Raw genomic sequence first — 17,018 nt, forward strand, 5'->3', positions numbered from 1 at the left:
ATACCATTCTAACAGTTAGTGGGTAATGGACAGTTTGCTTTCAGGTAGCTTTCTCTACAAAAGGACACAAAAATCTTCATAAAAACTTTAGCATTTTTTTTACAGATATGATTTTGAAGGGGTTTTTTTCTTATAGGCTTCCTTATGTAAATAAAAATTACAAAAAAAAAAAATCCTTGAAAAGTATAAACATTTTGCAGTGGTAGTCTCAAATTAGTTGTTGCAGATTCAGCTGATTTACTTTAAACAAAAGGTTGATTAGATGTGGGTAAATCAGTGGGAAAACTTGCACTGATTTAATCGACCAGATTTTTCAGCCTGCTATTGAATGGGCATTAGCAGGGAAGGCTGTTAGCTTTTCAGTGTGTTTACTTACGTGGTTGTTAATTCATAGTGCAAATTACACTTAAGACTGCTTGTTTTCTTATTTTCAGGGCATACAGGACATACTGCTGATATGAATATATTTTTAGATGATCCAGAATTTGCAGAAATTATTCTGAGAGCAGAACAAGCTATAGAGTGTGGAGTTTTTCCAGAAAGAATCTCTCAAGGATCCAGCGGGAGTTACTTTGCCAAGGATCCAAAAGGGGTGAGTGTGTTACCGCAAAGTCAGAGACACTGTCAGCAATGAGTTTAAAATGGAAATTTTAAAATTCTATTTAAATGGAAATTCATTTAAATAAGTTGTTTAATAATTTATGGTATGCCAAAATCTATGTTGGAAAAATCAACGCAAGTAATATTTAGATTTCTAATTATGTCTTGCAGCATAAGCTAAGCCAAAATAACTATTATTTCTCTGTTGCACTTTTACTATGTTTTGAATGATCTGCACCAAAGAAATAAGTAGAAAATAAAAGGGCCTTTTTAGCATCTGAAAACAATTCAGGGATTCCTTTGTGCAGGATTTAACATTTTGTTCTTTGTGTGTTTTAATTGATTTTTGACACAACTGAGCTTCTCATTTGGGTACTGTTTAGGTTTCTTTAGCCAAGCCTCCTACGTTTTTATCTCTTTTCTTTTTAGATAGTCTTTTATTTAGGTCATGTCTCCTTCCTCCTATATGAGTGGTGGAGGGACGAGAAGAGTGATACAAACAAATGTACCTTTTTACTTGTACTTGTCTGCTGAATCTGAACTTGGAAGATTTGGTTACCCCTCCCTTAGTGGTAAATGGTACCTTGAATAGTGATCATCAAAGAGGTGTCCTAAAGTTACTTTGAGGCAGAGAAGTAACAGTTACCTGAATATCTTGCTTGAAAAGTAACATTTGATTAGCATTATTTAGTAAGAGAAAATGATGTTTCAGACATATTTTCACATTGTTTTCTTTAAATTGGAAATTCTTTGTCTGCTTACCGACCTGTTCCAAAAAACAGGACTCTCAGCCCTCACACCTTTGTTGATATGTCATACCTGATTTTATTTTAAGCTCAGTCAGCAGTCTTCTGGTCTTAGGTAGATGTAGGTGTTCATTAATCCTAAAGATCCCAGTCGTGTTGGACATGGAAGTTGTAACACTTTAAGTGCCTAGGTTTTCAGAACATATTCAAGATGATTGTTCTTCCCTGCTTCCCCAAAACGATCACTTCCCATTTGTTTAGGAAGTATTATTTTTTTTGTTTAGTTTTTATTCACATTATTGGTCATTACAGAATATATTTCTGTTTTGCCACCTCATTTCATAGACGTTTGGTTTGTTTTAATGCCTATTAACTACCTGGTGATAGTTTTTACACTTTACTGAATGAGTGATTTTTAGAATAGTCACCTGACTTAATACAAATAAATATATGAATTTTGTTATCCATATTAAAGGTCTGCTAAAACTTCATTTTGTCAATAGTGCAACTCTCACTTGTAGAATGGATTTCACATCCTGTTTGACAGAGTATTGCATCATTCTACTTCAGACCAGTTTTGTGACTTACTTTCTCCTGTTTGTCTTGAGTAATCTCCTCTTCTTTATGCTGGGAAAGAGCTTATTAAAGACATGCTAAGCCTTCTTACTGGTCAGCTTCTGAAGTGTTTCCCACACTAATACCAAGTTACAGGTAAAATAACCTGTTTCCGTTAGGTCATCTTATTCGCTGATTTGGGTCTATCAGAAAGATAAAACTAAAATTGCCTAATTAAAATTATTAACTTTCTGCATTTATTGGCATAGTTGTATACTGATACGAAGCAGTTCAGTACTTAAGCAGCACTATTGCTGAAGTGTTGAATATTTCTGCATTTGTTGTTCATTGTGTAACCAATAAAGTAAAAGACATGGTAATGCCAATGGAGTCAGTCTAGAAATTAATTCTGACTTGCAACATTAAGACTGCCCTTGGTAGGTTGTCTATGTATTGAGCTTTCTTGTGCTACTCTGGTCCTCAACATCAGTGGCAAAATTTACCAACGTTCAAACTTCAGTGAAACCTTGAAAACCGTATCTGGATTTGATAATATAGCACAGTACGGTCTAGGCAAGTAATGGAATGAGCTAAGCTCCTTTTTAAAATGGGCAGTTTGTAGGAAGTATTATCCAAAGAGCAATTCGGAAAAGAGATGATTAATGGCTTGGCATATACCACGAAATACACCGCTGCCTTTCTGGGAAATAAAAAGCTGCTAAGTTTGTTTTGAGCAGGTAGATACCTGTGATTCATTAGGAAAAAATTAAATAACTCTCTAACAATTCTAAACCTAACATTAGAATTTTGACTAAACTAGTATACCAAGTACATTCACTTTCCAAATTGTTGTGATTTAAAAAAAAAAAAAGTAAATTGTTCAGAGAACATCCTGGCCTTTCATGCTGCATAGAATATTTATTGTAAGCATAACCTTTTGTGTAGGTCTAAATTGAATTGTGTCTGTGCAGTTGCATAGAACTTGCTCATGATTTTGAATCTAACTTAGAATCGCAGATAATAGCATGCTGAAAACAAGAGATTTTTTGTTAATTTGTTTCCTGCCCCTGTTAATAGGAAACTTATTTTATAAGTTGAATGCAAATGGTGATATTTCGTAACTTATTTCTCCTCGTAGTTGATGGGAATGAAACAAAATAGATGGACAAGACAGGTTATGGTACTAATGCCTGGTGTCTTTGGTACTCTGTTGACAAACTGAATGAAGTAAGTTCTCTGTAGTTAGTTTGTTTTGGACAAAGCACGATTGTCATGGACCATCTTGGACTAGTTAGATTGTCTTGGACAAAGTGGGTGAAAATTCTGTAGAAGCTAGAACAACTAGTCAGGTCCTCTCCCTCATCTGGTTGAATCAGCAGCTACTGAAGCAGAATGCTAGTTTCTGACTGCCAGCAAACTTGTTCACGACTAAAGAGTGTAAATCAGCTATGAGTGTTGGTGCAACAACAGGCAGTGTTTAGCTTATTGAGATACGCACTTTTTTGATAAGGATTCAGGAAAGTACTAATATGTGAAAATGCTTCTTAAACAGTTGTTCTTAAATATTTATTAGATAAGAATTTTATTTACTTACTGTGGTCCTGTGAGAAGGAATGAAGATACAGCATTTCTGCAGCATTTCACTTGAGCTATAGAAGAGTCATTACATGGACTTTATGCACTAGGCTAAAGTTTATCACGGACAATTGGAAGGTTATATATTTTAGTGTGGTAATAATCTTGTGGTTTGAGGTTAACAAATACAGAATCACATGTAGGAGGTACCTTGAGAAATCATCTATTTAATGCCTGTGTTGTGGAGCAGGATCGTCTTAACATGATTCCTGATGAATGTCTAACTAACCTGTTGTTAGTGGCATCCTGTTTTGGAGACTCCACAACCTGGCAGTCTGTTCTAGTCTTGAGGCACTCTTAAGGTTCAAAAGGGTTTTTTCTTTGCAACTTATCTGCTGGAATTTAAGCCTATCATTTCTTGGCTTGTTAACAGTAAATATGTTTTTCCTTTTTTCTCTATAGCAAGCTATTACATAGTTCACTGTGCCCCATTTTCTTTTAGGCTAAACAATCCCTGTTCATACAGTCTTTCATTAGTCACATTTTTTGTGATTAGTCACAACTTTCTCCAGTTTGTTAACAGATTTCTTGAAGCATAGTGTCCGAAATTGGACACAGTACTCTGAGTAATTTTAAGCTTTACTGCATGTCTCCAATGTAAACGGTGGCGGATAGTGTGAACCATTGTCAGCTTTGAGTTGAGGAATCTACAATGGTGGTAAACAACACCACTCTTTGGAATTGTGAAGTGCAGAATATTTTGATCCATTCTAACTTAAAGCAATAAATAAAATAGATATAAAGGAGAAAAGGTAACATTTGATTATTAGCATTCTGTATGTTTGTCGCTTTCCTGGAACCATTATGTCTCTGAAATATCTTGTCAATGAGTTAATTGCTGGGCTGAAAATGATTTTTAAAACTACTTTTAAAACCTCTTTTTAAAAAAACTTAGAATAAAATGCAGTCCTCTCCAATTTTGAAAAACTGGTTTTGATTTTTCTCTTACGAAGAGCTTGTTTTGAATTTGTACTACTTCTAGACAAGCATTTGATGATAAATTTATTTGGAATACCATTTTGTTAGTTTTATTATTTCATCATCTAAAAAGAGCAACTGTAAAATGCAATGTGTAATATCTAAAATGATTTTGAAAATTAGTTATTTGAAAGTATTGGTTAATCTTTTGCAACTCGAAACATTCGTACTTTAATTTTATATTATTTATCCTAGAAAATTATTGGAGTGTTCAAGCCAAAATCTGAAGAGCCTTATGGACATCTAAATCCAAAATGGACCAAATATTTTCACAAAGTTTGTTGTCCTTGCTGCTTTGGCAGAGGCTGCCTCATTCCAAATCAGGGATACCTCTCTGAAGCTGGTGCCTATCTTGTGGATGACAAGCTGGGGCTAGGAGTTGTACCTAAAACTAAGGTAAAAGTTAAAATACATAAATTATTGCATGCAAAAACTATATAGCAACTGCTTTTTCAGTCTCTGGACTGTAGTTGTGGAGACGTGCTTGTATATCATGCATTATCCCGAAGTAATTTATAAACTACTGCAAGTCCAAAGGCACAGTGGTTTGGTGTAGAAATAGTGACTGTGATTTTTGTTTTAAAGGATAAGTTTGCGATCTGAATTGGATCTCTTCTTTGGAACTACTTTAGTTTCAGGCGTTTTCCGACACTTTTGTGCCTCATGTTTTGGTGAGATGCAACAGAATTGCAAAAAGCAGCATATAAAGAGTCTCACTTCTAAGTCTTTTACCATACTTTGTTTGAGATATGTAAAATAGCAAATATTCACCTTTTCATATAAAATTTGTCTGTTGGAAATGCCTGATGCTTCCTTTTTGCTTTTTTGACAACTATGTGTAACATTTACTGTAAATTTATAATTGAGATAATAAGGAATTCTGAGCTGTGTTTTTAACTTTCATATTTTAAGGTTGTCTGGCTTGTCAGTGAGACCTTTAATTACAGTGCAATAGATCGTGCAAAGTCAAGAGGAAAAAAATATGCTTTAGAGAAAGTGCCAAAAGTTGCTAAAAAATTTAATCGAATTGGACTACCTCCTAAGGTAAGATGAAAAATGAGTAATTTGTTCATTTCCTGATTCTTATACAAAACTTTGAATTAAAAAAAAAAAAAGAAGAATATTTATAGGTAACTTGAACAGTAGAAGAAAAACCTTGTTGCTTGTTGAAAACTATCTCTGAATGACTGAAGTTTGATAAATATGACTGTTTCTGCACAAAATCTATCCACTCTTGCATCATTCCTTCATTTGAGCTATGTTAATAATCTTGCCATTTTTAGTATCAGTCTGCATTCTAGCTTTCTGCTGAAGGAGTAACATGTTAAAATGTTGTACATCTCTCTCAGTTTTTTTCTTTTTCTTGACTGTTTAGTACACTTCCCTTCAGTGTCATGTTTTTAATTGTCTAATTGTTTCTTCCCTGCAATTCATCTAGTTTTTTCATTTTTCCTAAATCTTTTTTTTTTCCCTTCTATTGTTTTATTCTTTTAGGTATCCTATTGTTGTGTTCATCCTACCTTCCTTTCATCTTGTGTGCAGTACTCCACTGACTAAAACCTCACATCATTCTTGCCTAATGAGCCTTACTATGTATCCCCAAAATATCACCACAGTGTTCTACTCCTAAATTTTTAAAACACAGGTTATGTACAGCTTGGGTGATCCACCTGTGTCAGTTCCCAGCAATTTTGATCCATGTGACATACGTTATGCAAGCTTGTATCAGCATGGTTATTCCACATGCTACCTGTTTATCCATGTCTCTGCATGTGTGCATCGATCTGCATTTACTTCTCGAATATAAATCCTCTTTTGAATTCTAATCTTGAGCACCTTTCCTGTTGCCCACACATATGGGGCCTATGCCATCTATAGTTTTCTTCCATGGACTCTTTTGGGAAATGTATTTCAGCCATTTTGATGCAAAAAGTCTGTCTTGAAAAAATGGTTAATGCTGCTGTTCCCATCAATAAAACATACAAGCTTTTCAGAGAGCAAGATTTTTCTCCTATAATTTTTTGCGAGTTTCCTATGAACCATTGAATTAAGTGTTTCCAATGAAAAAGAGAATAGATGTTATTTCTTTCTCTTGGTTTCAAATATTGCTCGTAATACTGAGTGTTCATTTATGTTGAGCTGTCTGGCTGCACTTTATTCCTGGTTAACTCCGTGAGTGCCTAAACAAATATTTAAAAAAAAAAAACAAAACAAAACACCACCACCAAAAAACCCAGAAAACACGCTCATGATTTGAGTCTTACTTTTTTTAGAATTTAGGAATGAAAGAGAAACCATTTAGTAATCTCTCCTTTTTTTTTTTTTTTTTTAAATGTCATACTTCCTGTGTTCTGAACTTTGAAAATATATAATCATTTTTTCTGTTAATGTTAAGATTAGTAATGTGACCTACCCAAGTGCATTTTCCAAATGCAGTGGCTTAATGTTTCAGGTTGGCTCCTTCCAGCTGTTTGTTGAAGGATATAAGGAAGCTGACTACTGGCTCAGGAAGTTTGAAACTGATCCTTTACCTGAGAACACAAGGAAAGAATTTCAGTCACAGTTTGAAAGATTGGTTATCTTGGATTACGTCATCAGAAATACAGGTATTTGTTAGCATCTCTTGGTATCTATCTACTTTTGAGAGGCAGAAGTGGTAAGCAATGCTGGCTGAAAGCTACTGCTGAAGGCTTTTAATGCATTTCAGATGCTTTTCTCACAATTGAAGGGCAGAATGTTGCATTTTAAATTTTAAAAAATTTACTTTGGATTCAAACGTTAAATATTGCAATATGACAAAATCCAAACAACCCTTTTTGGCTGTTACTTGATATTTTTAAGCAATGCAAGAATTCAAGAACAAATACTTTCATTATGCTTTAATTCTGTCAGTAGGCTCTTAACTGTCTATTTCCCCTAATTAGGATAAGGGATGGTGGGGTTTCAGGAACCATAAGAAAAGCCATGACTACCATTCCTTTTATGCTAAGCTGGAGCCAGTAACAGCACAGTTTCGCATCAGTGCAAAATAGTTCATATTCATTGTGACTAGGCACTGAAAACAACTGTGGTGTGTATCTCTCAGTTCTCCTGCATTCTTGTTTCTTTTACTCAGAAGCTTCTGTTGACTCTGTAGGTGATTTATTTCCTCAAGAATCCAAAGGCAGTTTTATATTTAAAATACTTCCTTTGCTGCTTTGTCAGAGGTGGACATCTTTACTCTTCTTCAGGTGTACCAGCTCTAGTTGATTTTCCTTGTCTTAAATTCACTTACTAGAAAGGAATCCAGCTGAAAATAAGTCACTCTAACCTGTGGCTTTTTAGAAGCAAACTAAAAGAAGAAAGTTTCATTGTAGTTGCTACTGCTGACAGTCTTTTCCCCAGGAAAAGTGTGCATTACAGCCAATCTTTCTGCATAAAATAGATGAAAATAGTTTCTCTTCGCTTTCTTGATATTTTGCTGTATATTCAGCCAGTTGGGGAAACTAAAGCAGTAATACATACCTAAGAACACTTGGTAAATTTTTGGTCTTTCAAGCAAATCGGTTGCCTCAAACATTTCATTAAAGCTAAAACACGTGTATTGTGATGGAAAAAACTTTTTGAGCAGTTTTGCCTGACTCCTTTGGTAAATTCTCAATTGACAATATTAGTCATTGTATATCACTTTAGATGATGATTTCTTTATAAACGATGTGTTGTGACATGCATTTTCCTGTTTAAAGACAGAGGTAACGATAACTGGTTAGTCAGGTATGAAAAACAAGATGATGGACTTGGTCTGTCAGATAAGGTAAGAAAATTGTACTCTGAAATTTACATGCTTTAAATTGTTTAGTTTTATAACTTGGTCTTGCAGGGGATTAAGTGAAGGGCTTTAATCCTGGTGCATGGTCTCAAGAAATATGATAACTGCAAATTATTCTAGGTGAAGTAAATGGAAAAGCTATTTGGATTAGACTAGTCTAGATAGAACAGTGCTAGAAGTTATTTTTATTGTTCTGTATTTTTTCTTTACTAGGTTGGGCTATAATAATAATAAAACTGCCCACTGTTGCTCAAGCACATTTCTTCAGTTATTTATGTGCTCTGCGTATCTTGTATTTGGGGGAAGGGCTCCTTTTTAATGGTGGTAGAGTAAGAATTATGTGTGCTGGAGTTTATTTGGATATTCCTTTTTATTGTTTAAGTTGACTTTAAGCAGTGAAGCTAAAAGGTGTATTATCTAGTATTTTTAATGTATTTCACTATTTTTGTAAGCACATAGGTATCACTTATTTTTGAAATGTTCCTTCCGTAGGATAGCCAATGGACTATAACTAAAGAATCCACTATTAAAATTGCTGCAATTGACAATGGTTTAGCATTTCCTTTTAAGCATCCTGATGAGTGGAGGGCATGTAAGTATTGCATTCTTCAATCATCTTCCTTTCAGGAGAGTAACTTCTAAATAAGTATTTTTTGCTTGGGTTGTTGTAGTAAGAAACTAAGAAATCGTCACTGTAGTTATAGATTGAATTTTTAAATAACGTACTTTTTCCCAGAAAGTAAGCAACAAATACCATTTTTGCAATGGCATATGTGATTTAGTCCTTGTTCATATTTTTTGCCCTTATACCTTTAAACAATACTAATACATGGATATTCATAAACATACTACTGTTCGTAAACTGACTGGTGGAATTGGAAAAACTTAGCACCATGTTTCTCGTGTGTTTTCTTGAAAACCATGGTGGAAAGTTACTTGGGTGTAAGGATATGCAAGTTGTCTCTTTAATGGCCAAATTTCTATTTCAAAACAAAGGGTACTGTTGTAGGTGAACAAGTAGACAAGTTACATGTTATTTTTACTTGTTCTCAGCTTTAGCTTACATTAGAGAAGTTAATCTTTAGTTAGTATTTTCGAGCAGACTGAAAATTGATATTACTGTTAAAGCTAGATTGCTTCTGACCACATCTCTGACTACTTATAGTTTAGAGGTAGACATCTTGATACTCAGTAGTTTCTGTCCTACGTATCTCTTGGCTACAGTCACTTCTTCAACTGTTCTAGAGACATGGCAATTATTACTTATTTTACACCATCTTTTACTTCAGCATCAAAAGTAATAAACTTGGATAATCCTTTAGAATTCTTTTGCAGTTGGACAAGTGTGTGGCAATTCTGTAAAGGTAAACTTTTAGCGCAATGTTGTTTAAAATCGCAGGCTCTTGAGGGGTAGAGCATGTTTTCTTGATGACTAGAGCTGGTTGATTGTCAAGGATAACCTCCTCAAAGCCAGAGAACAACCTATCCAAAAGGCAGAAAGTTGCTCCAGTGTGGATGAACAGGGAACTCTTGACTGAACTGGGACACAAAAATTAAGTACATTTAAATAAAAAAAAAAAAAAAAAAGGATGTGGAGACTCCCCTTAAAAAAATAGAGGCTTTGTCCAAAAGTACAAGAATGGAATCTGGAAAGTCAAAGCTCAGCAGGAGTAAAGCTAGCAGAGGATGTAAAGGGCAACAAGAAAGGGTTAAGTAAATTAGAAGTGAGCGTGGGACTGAAGAAGAGTGCAGCAAGGACCTAAAGGCAAAAGGCATAAGAAAGAACAAGTTATTCAGTGCTGGCTTTGCCTCAGTTTTCACTTGTAAGACTTGCTCTCAGGCTTTTAGGTCTTAGACCTCATAAGCAGAGCCTCTGGGAATGAATCATTACCCAAAGCAGAAGAAAAGGAGCACTTAAGCAGAATGGACATACAGACATTCATAGGAGTAGGGGGGTGCATTGGAGACGCAATGGGAGCTGGCTGATGTTGTGAGGCTGTTTTCTCATCACTCTTGAAAGACACTAGTAACGTGGGAGGTTGCCGATGACTAGAAGAAGGTAAGTATCACATCCATCTTCAAGAAGGACAAGATGCAGGGTACAAGGAATGTCAGGGTAGCCAGCCTAACCTCAGTCCCCATGAAGATGGTGGAATGAATCCTCCTGGAAGCCATGTTCAAGCACATGAAAAACAAGAAGGTGATGGGGAAGCCAGCATAGATTTTACCAAGGACAAACTGTGCTTGGCTGACTAGACAGCTTTTAATGATAAGATGACTGGTTCAGTGGATGAGGGGAGAGCAGAGAATACTGATTTTCCTGGACTTGTGCAAGGCCTTCTGCATGGCCTGTTGTAGTATTCTTGTAGTCAAACGTGAGATACGAGCTGGACAAACAGACTGTGAGGTGGGTGGAAAACTGGCTGGACTGTCAGACTCAAAGGGCTGTGAGCAGTGTCAGGAAGTTCAATGGGTGGCCTGCTACTAGTGATGTTCCTCAGTTCCTGCAGCTGATACTGCTTGGTGTCTTGTTTAACATCTGGTAATATTAATTACTCTTACAATATCTCTTAAAACAGCTGTTTAATAGCAATTATGTGAAAAGTTAAGAATGTGTTTCTCAGCATGCTTAGAAGAAGGCATTTTAATAAACTAAGAATTTTATTAAAAAATAGTAGCTACTTTTTTGTTAATTCTTCGGTATGAGTCAAACATCTGAAAGATTTCTATTTGATTGCAGCCATTATTTTACTCCAAAGGAAACTGCATTACTAAACTAGGAGAAGGCCTCTACTGTTGCTTACAGTATTTAATTTATATACCTTTTTTACTTATTGCTTCAACTAAGTATTTCTTACTTAAGATGTATTTTCACTGTTTGGAAAAAAAGGCTAAGTAGCTGTAAAGTTGCTTTTGTAACTGTAGCCAAAAGAGGTATGTGGGGTAACAATGTTTTGAAAAATGGTGTATTACTGGGAACTTCCAGTAGGCAGCAGAGTACTGTATCAGTGGTAAGCACTTGAGAATTTCATTTTTGCCTGTTAATGATTAAGTGTACTGTTTTTCTGCATTAGATCCCTTTCATTGGGCTTGGCTTTCTCAAGCAAAAGTTCCTTTCTCTCAGGAGACCCGAGACTTAGTTCTTCCTCGCATTTCTGATATGAACTTCATACAGGATCTTTGTGAAGATCTTTATGAACTATTTAAGGTGAATTGAGTGCTGCTTTGAATTGAGCATTACTGCAATAGCTAATACCTGTAATGGAACAGTTAGATGGTTTTTCTTTTTATGAATTTAACTTCTGTATGTCATGATACTGTGCTATTTTAGCTTTAACACTGGCATGGTAGAAAGGGTTTATATAATTAAGAAGAAGCTGTGTTGCTGATGTGGCTAATTGATAGTAATCAACTCATCTGAAAACATAATTACCTTTTATATATCTAAGTTTCACATAGTTAAACAATCAGTTTAAGCTAGTTAAATTTTATAGCACGAATCTGTGTAAAAACTCCATTTAACATACCTATGTGGTGTGTGTACACTTAAGATAAACTGTAGCAATCTGAGAAAATCATGTATTTAATGTAACTTAAAGTACCTGCATACCTTTCATATACTTAATTTTACATACATAAATTGTGTGAAGTTGATGCTGAAATCTTGACCATGTTTGAAGTAAGTCAAACTTATTTTAAAGATACTGAAATTGTGCTACAATATTGACTTGTGAAGAAGTGCCCTTCTCTGAAACATTCCATAAACAATTGTGTCAGATGTTCAAGTGAAATAATCCAAATGATCAGGATGGAAAGAAATGGGAATTTTAAACTTTTGATGAAAATGCAGCTGTAATATCAAAACTAGATCCTGAAATACATTCGCAATATTTGCATCTTTGACTCAGTTGTATTCAAAGTGACTCTGGGTTGTCTGTTAAACCCAGTGGAAGTTGAAGTCTTTAATAAATCTGAAGGAGGAAGTATTCTTTTGCCAGAGTAAAGGTGAGAGACAGAGTGGTGTAACATTATGTGATGGTATTAAGCCTACCTACCGATGCCCTGATGTGGTATCCACTGATGTGTTTTACTTTTATGACATGGAACATCCTTCATTTTCACATATGTAAACTTGCTGCAATAAATAGACTTTTTTTGGGGTCATACTATGACTATTTGAAGCTTCCAAAAATTATTATAGTCTTGGTAAATAGGACTATGCATAGTATGAACTCGATGAATTTGTGTGCTAAATATATAGCTAAAAATAAAGGGTCATTTCCTATAATAACTCTTTGTTTTCTTTAACAAAGACTGATAAAGGATTTGACAAGGCTACTTTTGAAAACCAAATGTCCGTTATGAGGGGGCAGGTAAGACTGCTTTTTTTTTACATTTTTATTTATGTATTTAATTTGTTATCAAGTCTCAGCTGTTTTTTTAGAGCTACAAAAAACGTCTTGTATTGAATTGAAAGACCCTTGAAGGTATTTTCATTTGAGAAGACTAAATTTAATTCTAGAGTTTGTTCTTATTTGCGTATAGATAAGACAGCAGAAAGTGTATACTGATTTTTTTTTATTTTTATAGAAGAAGATTTTCTTAAACAATGTAATTAGGTTGTATTGTTTTTGTGGGGGATAGGGGAGGGCTTAATACCTATATATTCTTAGAAGGTATTTTAAAAATGACACACTGGAGAAGAGTCAAACTTGGATGGAAAACTTGGTGGGTAATTTAGTTATGTTATTAAAATAAATGTGACTTTATTTTGGACGGTTAACTTGATTATTGAAATACCTCTCACAGGAAAGCATTATTAGGTAATAAAATTTCTTCATCTTAGCAAATGTCAGAACCATGCTTGGAAACAATGATTAGCAAAGTAATCCAGCCATTCTGAGATTAGAAATTTGATGATGATTAAGTGTTGTTTTTTTTTTTAACACTGAAAACAAGAGAGAAGAAGGGTTTCTTCATCTTCTTGCTGTTTTAAAATTTAAGCCTGGTGTGATATACTGGAAAACAAGCTTTAGCTAAGAACAAATTATTTGGTTCATTGTAGGCATAAAACAGTGATTTGTGAAAATGTGAGCAAATTGGACTAGATAAATTAAGTCCCCTTTGCCCTGAATTTATTGAAACTGACTTGTCTGCATGCATAAATTCAACATGGATAGTTTAAAGCCAGACATTCACAATTCCTAGCGTGGCTTAATCCGACCTTTTCTCTGTAAAGTTTCCTATATCAAGAAGTACCTTGCACAAGACTGCAGCTCTGCTTAGTCAAACATAACCCCAGTTAACATTAGTTATGTGTGGTGGCTAAAAGCCAGCAAACCTGACTTATTAAATTGAATTATAGGAGTTATTTCTGAAATAACTTTTTTGAGAAGTTTGTGCAGTCACTGAAAGGTCACTCATGAAATACTCATCCATCTTAAACTGTGTTAAGTAGCTTTTTTTGTGATGAGACAATTGGCTACAGGGAATTTAACAAAAAGCTTAAGGAAAAAACCTGATCTATATAATTGAGAGGTATCTAGCTAAGGTTGTCTAAATTAATTTCCCACTGTAAAGGCTGCATCTAGACCCTTTCTTCATACCTTTTCCCTGAGGTTGATTTCAGCAGAGATTTGTTTGGTTTTTAAAAATCTCTCTCTAGCTATACAAGATTGTTTCACTGTGGGAGATGTCAGGTTTTCAGGCATGGATTTAGGGAAGAAATGCAAATAATGAGTTATTCTTGGATGCCATTGGAAATACATCAGCAAATGATACCTTTTAGACTTGCTTTTCATGTAAAACCAAAGTATTTCACAAGGGCATTACAGAAGAGTTGGATATCTAGATCACATGGTAATGGATTCATTCAGTTAAGATGAATTTGCAGGATAGCCAAAACATCTGTAAATACATCCTAAAAAAAGAAAATTTTAAGAATTAGAAAATGAAGAATCTAGTTGATAAAGGAGGCTGAAGAGAAATTTATCTTGCACATAAGGGGTGAGATCTTTAAATCTAAGGTACCAAAAGTAGTTAGAAGCATATTTTTGTGAATGGGGGGGGAAATATTGGGAAGGTTCTCAAACCCAAGATAAACAGTTCTCTCAAGAATATAGAGACTAAGTAACCAGATGACACAGATATACGAAGGATTGCCTTAGAACTTAGTGTAAATGTCAGGTGGAGTTGCTGGAAGAGCCAAATTGCAGTAAACATGCAAAGGACTTTATCTGTCAGGGTTCTTCAGCCATGAAAGTGCAGAGTGAGCAGGGGATCAGTAAGTTGCACAAGGAAGAAAGGGGCATTGTGCAGGGGGAAAAAAGGCTTGATATTAAGGATAAATGCAAGTGTGTCACCAGAACTAAATTGAATACTTGCCTCAGTTTTCAGCCGGATAACATTGAGCATGGAGGAAATTATCAGGGCAGTTCGTGAGCAGAAGTTTTGGAAGGAAGATAACAGACTCCTGGGAGCTGAGGGCTGAATTTGGATCTTAGCACTGGGTTTGGGATGGGTTAATAATATGGCTTCATATCTTCTGATACAAGAATAATTTGTAGCTAAACTCCTGGTAGGTCCTATGTTACATACGTGTTGATTGCTTTCTTATAGGTTTTTTTCATTAAAGGTGCAATGGTTTTAAGAGATGCGCTAAATTTAAATTGCTCTTAGATTTTTGTCTAACATTTTCCAAAGGTTTGAAGAGGATTGCATGAAATATTCAAAAAAAGAATAGAAGGCTAGTCAGATAGCAGTAGGATGTCATAATGTTACCGAACAAATAAAATATTTCTACTTGCAATAGAGTATCTTTTAATTGGCAGCACAGTCCTCTACAGAATTAAGAGCGGCATCTAAATCTATAAGCCTGCTAGCCACAGTTTTATTTGGGTGCCCTTACCTTATCTGCTTTTACTCTTTTAGATACTAAACCTTACTCAGGCATTAAAGGATGAAAAAAGTCCCATTCAGCTTGTTCAGATGCCACGTGTGATTGTGGAGCGAAATAGCACTGGAAGTCAGGGCCGGATTGTTCATCTGAATAATGCGTTCACACAGACCTTTCATAGCAGGAAGCCTTTCTTTTCTTCCTGGTAGCAACAGAAATACGTGAGAAGAGTAAGTTTCTCTTAACTTTAGAAAGGTACTTCTGTGTAAAGGCTCTGCAATAACGTACTTCTGCTGTATACCAAGAGCTCTGATTGCCGACACCTCAGAACTTAAATTCTAAAGACTTAAGAAATGTATTTTGAATGTAATAAAAGTTTACAATTTTTGTGTCAAAATTGTGAATTCTTATGTCAGGGAATGAGAAGAACTTGTCTATACTGTATTTTTATAGGCTAAATTAATGTATTCTGAATAATATTCTGAATAATGGAAGATACACAGTTTGCATATGCTGAGAAACTACTTTTGAATACAACAGGAATTCTTTTTATTTAATATAAATGTGAGAACCTATACACCATCAATTTCTTTTTATATGGTCTTTAAAAAAAAAGTGCAGAATGTTATCTTTGATTATGAAAATGCTTTTTCTTGGAATTTCTTCCTGGTATTTTAAGCAGTTTATAGATTTTAATAGGCTAGTTACTTGAAAAGTCATGCACTAAAAAAAAAAAAAAAAAAAAATCAATCTGTCCTTGACAAACAAGTAAAAGAAAGGGAGAAGAGAAAAAATGCTCCAAGTAGGTTTTTTTGCACGTGGGGACCAAAAATACTTAAATAGTTGAATTGCAGCAAAATTCAACCTGAGTAAGTACACACAAGTACTGTGACAAAATAAACTGAGTGTACGTTTCAGAGGTTGAAATTTCACCTGTAGCTTTTAGAACTTGTGTATTTAAGCACATGTATGGAAAATTGTGATATTTCTTTATAGATCCATCACAACGAAAGAATTGCACCATGTTGTTACTGGTTTGTTTTGCCATATGCGTATAAATGTGTTCATCAGTAGTCACCAGAGTGGTTCTGCACTACTAACGACAGAAGCACTGATGTGTTCATCACAAAGCCAGTCTGCCTTCTAAATTTCTATCTAAACACAGTTATTTTTTTGACTGGAAAAAAAAGACTGTAGTACATAAAGCACAGAGACTCACTATTTTACCCTTAGCAATGTTATGTTCATCTCCCAGTTGCATTTATGTTTAGGTTACGTGGTTTAAGACTTGATGGTCATGTTCCTAGATCTGTGGCTTATGTAACATGGTCAATATTTTTATTTTAGTAGTTTTCTGGACCGTTAAGACTGGGCATGGGAGAAAAATTGCTGCTTTTATGAAACCTTCAGTATTTCAGACATTGCTGTATTTTGTAATTCTAAGCAATACTGTTGAACTCAAAATAATAAAATGCTTTGTATTTTATATAATTTTGAGTGGATGTAAATATTAATGTAGCATGTCAGCACTTCACATGGTTAACTGAAACATTTAAGCCTTAAATGTAAAACTCGCTGTACGGTAGAGTTCAAAATAAGATTGAAATGACCTTTATAAACTTCCCATGATTGTTTTTATCCAAACAGTTTATTAAAAAATAAAAGACGGTGTTTATGTACCAGACATGCCACTGAATAAAATAAATGTCATCGTCTAAAACGCACGGCTTTTAGGCTGAGATGTCTGATTTGTTGTCGCTGCCTTTCACCCTCCTTGCGGTACGGCACAAACCTGTACCCC

General features: G+C 34.9%; 1 protein-coding gene across 1 annotated transcript; it reads left to right on the plus strand.

The window, feature by feature from the left end:
* Positions 1-442: 442 nt before the first annotated feature.
* PI4K2B (phosphatidylinositol 4-kinase type 2 beta) lies at positions 443-15,984 on the plus strand. The gene is made up of 9 exons (XM_009580198.1): positions 443-592; positions 4,710-4,910; positions 5,427-5,558; positions 6,967-7,120; positions 8,240-8,307; positions 8,815-8,914; positions 11,397-11,530; positions 12,636-12,695; positions 15,253-15,984. Exons 1-9 carry the CDS (start codon positions 458-460, stop codon positions 15,424-15,426), a joined length of 1,158 nt encoding a protein of 385 aa, XP_009578493.1. The 5' UTR covers positions 443-457; the 3' UTR covers positions 15,427-15,984.
* Positions 15,985-17,018: the final 1,034 nt, after the last annotated feature.

This window comes from Fulmarus glacialis, unplaced genomic scaffold (genome assembly GCF_000690835.1).
Source record: "Fulmarus glacialis isolate BGI_N327 unplaced genomic scaffold, ASM69083v1 scaffold17486, whole genome shotgun sequence".
Lineage (NCBI taxonomy): Eukaryota > Metazoa > Chordata > Aves > Procellariiformes > Procellariidae > Fulmarus > Fulmarus glacialis.

Bases quoted from the DNA above. Each gene is read 5' to 3' on its own strand.
- PI4K2B (XM_009580198.1), top strand. From the start codon at position 458: ATGAATATATTTTTAGATGATCCAGAATTTGCAGAAATTATTCTGAGA. The intron at 8,915-11,396 runs GTAAGTATTGCA...TTTCTGCATTAG, and splicing joins TCCTGATGAGTGGAGGGCAT to ATCCCTTTCATTGGGCTTGG. The intron at 12,696-15,252 runs GTAAGACTGCTT...TTACTCTTTTAG, and splicing joins TGTCCGTTATGAGGGGGCAG to ATACTAAACCTTACTCAGGC.